The sequence below is a fragment of the Oncorhynchus mykiss genome, chromosome 20 (genome assembly GCF_057628025.1).
Source record: "Oncorhynchus mykiss isolate SJ-2025 chromosome 20, ASM5762802v1, whole genome shotgun sequence".
NCBI lineage: Eukaryota > Metazoa > Chordata > Actinopteri > Salmoniformes > Salmonidae > Oncorhynchus > Oncorhynchus mykiss.
The window spans coordinates 32,621,083-32,627,409 of NC_143041.1; the positions used below are offsets into that span (position 1 = coordinate 32,621,083).

General features: G+C 39.4%; 1 protein-coding gene across 18 annotated transcripts in view; it reads left to right on the forward strand.

Annotated features, from left to right (window-relative positions):
• cep170aa (centrosomal protein 170Aa) overlaps window positions 1–3,610 on the forward strand; it is a 67,714-nt gene extending 64,104 nt beyond the window's left edge. For 10 of the 18 annotated variants that reach the window (XM_021576350.3, XM_090212919.1, XM_090212924.1 and 7 more), the window contains 4 exons: window positions 246–502; window positions 609–702; window positions 828–879; window positions 1,097–3,610. In XM_021576350.3, the coding sequence (XP_021432025.3) occupies window positions 246–502; window positions 609–702; window positions 828–879; window positions 1,097–1,365 (672 nt within the window). In that variant the 3' untranslated portion in view covers window positions 1,366–3,610. The remainder of the gene's footprint in view (window positions 1–245; window positions 503–608; window positions 703–827; window positions 880–1,096) is intronic. The other 8 variants (XM_090212918.1, XM_090212921.1, XM_090212925.1 and 5 more) reach the window with 1 other exon arrangement.
• Window positions 3,611–6,327: the final 2,717 nt, after the last annotated feature.

The window sequence follows — 6,327 nt, forward strand, 5'->3', positions numbered from 1 at the left end:
CAGATATGACTAAAAGGTGTATTTGCATTCTCTTAACAAGCTTTCATTGATCTTTCCCTGCCAACTTCTTGAATACCTAATTCATAACTTTGTAACTCATAACTATGATAACCTAGTTAATCTGTAGCATGGCCATAGCATACATACATTCATACAGAGAAGATACAGTATAAATGTTCCATTCATGGTTAACAATCATATAGCTGCCCCATATAACTAACAAGGTCTTCCCCTGCCCCTCACAGCTGGTTGACCGTGTGTTTGACGAGAGCCTCAACTTCAGGAAGATCCCTCCCATGGTGCAGAACAAGGCCCCTGAGATAAACGGACGCCCTGTGGAGCTCCGTCCCCGCGCCCCAGACAGCCTGGACTCCCACTCTGCCCTCCGCAGACGCACATGGAACAGGGATGAGGCGGTGGTGGACAGTCTGCTGCTCACATCTGTCTCTCAGCTGTCAGCTAAAATCAGGCAGTCTGTTGACAAAACAGCAGGAAAAATACGGTAACAATCAAGCTCTTTAAGTTGTTTATATCTGTATATCTGAGAGATCAAGGAGAGATCAAGGAGATATTAAGCAAAGCAACTTTATGGTCTATGATTTTTCCAGAATATTGTTCAAAGACAAGGACAGGAATTGGGATGAGATTGAGAGCAAACTCCGATCTGAGAGCGACATACCACTTCTCAAAACCTCTAACAAGGTAAGGAAGAAACGGGTTATAAATGTATTTTTTCCTTATTTATTTTTATAAATAAATTGTCATAACGAAGCAACCTTTTATTCCTCTCTCGTGTCCCTGCCTTCCCCTTTTCTCTCCTGGAACAGCAGATCTCCTCTATCCTCGTGGAGCTGAAGAGAGTGGAGAAGCAGCTACAAGGTAAGATAGCATGGTAGACCACCACTAAGAAGACTCTGTGGGCAGTAGTATTGCAAATAGATTCAGACTTATAAACACATTGATTCAGACTTATAGATTCAGACTTATAAACACATTGTTTCACTATATACATTCCACTTGCTTTATCATATACTGTATGATCCCAATCAAACACAAGCTCACCCATTTGAACCAATCTCCTGTATTTCTCATTCAGTGATAAATGTAATGGTGGATCCTGATGGCACCCTGGATGCCCTGAGCAGCCTTGGCCTGACTAGCCCCCTTACACCCAAGCCCACTCCTGGTTCTCAGGGGCCCCAGGAGGCCCTCCCAGGCCCCACAGCCTCAGCCAGGGGCAACACTGCCGCCTCAGCCCCCACTGAGGGGTCAGGGTCAGGGTCTGGGTCAGCCAGAGACCTGGGAGGCCTGCAATTCAACCGCATCCACCCCAGTGGAGAAGAGAGTGCCATCCCCCAGAAGTGACATTCACACCCTCTGCGCAGCTTCAAATGTAGAACACCCGCCTCAAAGAACAATTTCCCCTCTTTCTGAATTTTTCTGAATGAAGATCCACCACCCTATAGTCTACTGTATGTCAGAACCCAACAGGACAGGCCTTAAGCAGGATTTCTTCCCTTCTCTTTAGACGTACAGTCATGCACGCATGACTAAGTGTCTGCTAAATGGCATATTATTTATTAATGTCAATGGACATGAACAACACCACTAAGTCAAGCAGCTCGCATCAATCGATACACACAGAGGAGTGGCAGTCAGCAATGTGTGTGGTCGAACTCTAGCCGGGCATATTTGCATTCTGGAGTTTGGTTACCATCCTCCTCCATGCAAACTGGCCACAGACACACCCTGTGGTAAAGACAACTTCTAGAGTGCCTCCCATCTTTCTTCTTACCCTTCGTACTGGCACCAGCTAAACAGTGAACACTTTGTATTTGTGTCGCAACAAGTAGCATTGACATTTAGGATCAAGATCGACTGAGTAGAGCGTTCTCTTTCGGAAAACTTGTTTGTGTCATTGAAATTAATCATACTAATTTAGTAGGAGTTGTCGATTGTATGAAAACAATTGCTTTCAGGAAAACAAATGTTCTTCTTTTACTATAGTAATTCAAACTTACCAAAGCTAACAGTACAGATTTTTTTTTTTATGTGAGCCAAGTTTCCTGAAGTGAAATAAGTGTACTGTGGAGCAAACTCAAGAAATGTTATGTATTGTATTTTGAATGGCAATTTATCTGTTTTGCTGGTAATATGTTTTCTATCTGTTTTCTGCACACATTTGACTAAAATACTGAATTTCAACTTTTCTGAGCAGTTATGTACCCAGCGAATCAACTACATTGTTATGGTGATATGCAATTCACACAAAACCATTTTGATACTGTTTAAAACGGTTTTAGACTATATTACAGTACAATTTTAAACTATGTTACATTACAGTGCTGCTTGTATGTAGCCTAAGCCTGGTCCTTGACCTGAGTGACATATTTCATATGATTTGCATTACTTGATATGTGGTGTCTTTGCAAACTGGAAGTGGAAATGAAAATCTGACTATGACCCTATTTGTTTCAGCTTGGGCTGTTTTGAATCAGCCTTATTTACTGTAACAATTCATACAGTAACATGCTCTTTTTCTGGACTCCATAATAGTTTACAAGATGTCCACCCTGAATGGCCTTGGTTGGGGAAAGGTGGTGGGTCTTCTTTCAAAGGGGCCTCTGTCTGTTTAGTGTTTATTTACAAGGACTTTTTGAAATTGTATCAGACAACATGACTGCAAAGAGCTTTACTGTCAAAGCGTCATTTGCTGTGGCCACTATCATTACTTCACGTATGAATGATGATCATAAAGTAATTTGATTTCTTTCGCAAGCCTTTTACTGACATTGAATCACTCACTCTTCTACATTTCCATAAGGGAGGATGTTTTACTCATGCGGTATGTGTGTATAGACCTAGACCTCCTCGTTGAGTTTGCTGCTTCTCTGTAGTTCCTTTTTGGAGGGTTAGCCTGACCATTGTACAAGCCTTTCCATGTAAAGTTATGTGTTGTAGTATAAAATAATTCAAGATAGTGCAACAGTATTTAGACACTTAAGCAATAGTGAAGTTAGGTACCAGAAGACATGCTCTCCATCTTTTCTGCTTTGTATACAGACTTTTGATGTCACTAAGTGCCCAGTTTGAATAGTAGAATGGCATTCTTTTTAAATTATGAGTAATCATCAAGTAGTGGGCTGAAATGATATAATTTTGCACATCGCAGTGTGAGAAAATATGAAATGTGTCAAAGGCTCTTCAAGTGTCACCATGAGTGGTTTTTGGATACAAAAGGACAAAACCAAAAACCTAAATTCAAGAACAGATATCAGAAGTAGATGCCTTGCCTCTGTGTAGCTATTCTCAGTACACTATCTTAACCATAACCTTCATGTTTGTCAGTATGTGAAAAAAAGAAAAAAAAGAAAGCAATGGTAAGAATTAAGTGCTCAGTACACTTTTTGGGGGGTTATTTTTAAAGTTTACACATTTGTTATCTTATCAGTGTTTTACTTTTCTGTTTCATGTTTTGTATAAACCACAACTTTATTTATTTTGTTGTTCATTCAATGTATTTTGTTGTTGCAATTCATGTGTTTTATGTTTTTTTTGTTATTTTACATATGTTACTTATTTTCAATAAAAGAAAAAGTGTTGATCCTTCCCCGATTGACATTTCTTTTAGCTGGAGAAACAAAACAGGTTGGTATCCAATTAGTTAAGATAGAAATGCCATTCAAACTTTAAAACAGGCAGACCGGTCTGGAATACTTGAGGCGTGGTTGTCCTTTAAAGGTCCTTTACAAACACCAAACCAACGTAGCATCTACAAACAGACTGAACACAGAGTGTTTGTCAAAAGATTGTTGATACTGTTTTCACTTATTGAACTATAACCATTTCATTCCATGGACCCAGTTTTCCTGGAATGAAAATTAAGCAGTGACTAGGACTGGCCAAGGGGACCCCAAATAACATATTTATAAAATAAATAAACACACCTAGCAATAGTTATGCAATGTGACCTATATGTCACATCTGGTAGAAAGGGGAGCAAACAGTTTCAACAATTTGTATTTCTGCATTTTGAACTGTCATTAAGGCAGCTACTTAGAATAATCTCAAATATAAAATATATTTTGATGTGTTTAACACTTTTTTGGTTATTAGATAATTCCATATGTGTTATTTAATAGTTTTGATGTCTTCACTCTTTTTCTACAATGTAGAAAATAGTCAAATAAAAAAAAACTGGAATGAGTAGGTGTGTCCACACTTTTGACTGATACTGTATATTCATTTTACCCTCGCTGCCTGATAAAGCTAGCCAGTTGATAGTAAAACTAGGACGAATGTCAGAGAACAGCTTGTTAACACTGGTCTGAAATGTACCATTATATTCGACATGATAAACAAACGACTGCCATGCCTTTTCACACAAAAAAAAAAAATGGATGTACACAGATAAAAGAGACGAATACTTTCAAGTAGATAGTTTTCGTTTAATTTGCCTCATCCACTCTTGCTCATATTTGGAGCTACTTCCTGCGATTTGATTGATGAAACAATCCAGCCAATGGTTAGGCGGTTTCGGCAGAGGGGAGTGATTGGTCAGGAGTAAAAGATCCAGAGTACCAATCACATTTCCATTTGCAAATATCTGTCTACAAATTTACAAAACATTTTACAAGTTTAAATATCTCTTGGTAACGTGACAACAGTGACAGAACTCTGAGCGCTCGTAGATTCTAAATCTGCAAGTGTATTTTTGATTCACAGCAGAATAGTCATACTCGTAAATGGATTTAATAATTCTGATTCTGAAAATAAATTATACTTGCAAATCTTATTTAATGTATTCAAATATGAAGTTACAAGTTTGCGACCGTTGTTAAATCTTTCACACATCATGACACAAGCTTGCAAAAATGTAATTACACATTTGCGAATTGTACTTGCAACAACGCATCTCAATGTGGACCACGAAATTCAAAATACAAACTCAAGTAGTTCTGTCTTCATTCTAATCCCATACATTCCAGCATGAAGTTGCATATTTCCATTAGGGAACGCCTACTCTGTGAAGTGCGCGTGTACAATAACTCAGTTCAGCCTTACACTCTTAAAGACCGCAATTTTTTAAAACTTTGGCAAAAGTTAAAGTCTACAAAACCTAGTCAACTCTGTTCATAACATATTCTAGTTATGGAAACAGAAAATTGTGTTGAGATCAAATGCTTCGGAGATGAGAAAATTAGCAAAATGTGGGCCAAAATGAAAATACTGAGTTACAGTTCAAATAAGGAAATCAGTTAATTGAAATGAATTCATTGGGCCCTAATCTATGGATTTCACATGACTGGGCAGGTGTGCAGCCATGGGTGGACCTGGGAGCCAGGCCCAGCCAATAAGAATTAGTTTTTCCCCACAAAGGGCTTTATTACAGACAGAAATACCTCAGCACCCCCTCCACCCCCCCTTAGTCAATCCTGCAGATGAAGAAACCAGATTTGGGGCTCCCGAGTGGCGCAGCGGTCTATGGCACTGCATCTCAGTGCTAGAGGCATCACTACAAACCCTGATTCGATTCCAGGCTGTAGTTCAACCCGATGTGATTGGCGAGTCCCATAGGGCGATGCATAATTGGCCCAGTCGTTAGGGTTTGGCTGTCATTGTAAATAAGCATTTGTTCTTAAACTGATTTGCCTAGTACAATGTGGAGGTCCTGGGCTTGTGTGGTTACATGTAGGCTGCAGTTGTTAGGCCAGTTGGATGTACTGCCAAATTCTCTAAAATGATGTTGGAGGCAGCTTATGGTAGAGAAATTAACATTCAATTCTCTGGTGGACATTCCTGCAGTCAGCATGCCAATTGCATGCACCCTTGAAACATCTGTGGCATTGTGTTGTGTGACAAAACTGCACATTTTTAAGTAGCCATTTATTGTCCCCAGCACAAGGTGCACAGGACAGAGAGCTGATCAACCCCTTCTCTGTTCCACTGCTGATTTTCGGCAGCAAGTTTGATATCTTTCAGGTGAGATGTGTTTTATACTTCTACCACTCAGTTTAAAGGCATTGAAAAAAAATATTCACCCTGAAGAATCTAGTTGTTAAGATTTGTGTTTTCAATTGTCGGCTATTTCTATTGATTTCATGTTTTGTGAAAAGTGATCATATTGATGGATAAATACATCTTCTTTGTAGGACTTTGACTCCGAGGAGAGGACAGTGATCTGCAAGACCCTTCGGTTTATTGCCCATTACTACGCAGCTTCTTTGATGGTAAGACCTGTAGGCCTAATAGTCATCAACCCCATTGCCAATGTGTCTTTGCATATCAGTATTTCACTGTAGGCTATATCAAACAGTAAGTTTAATC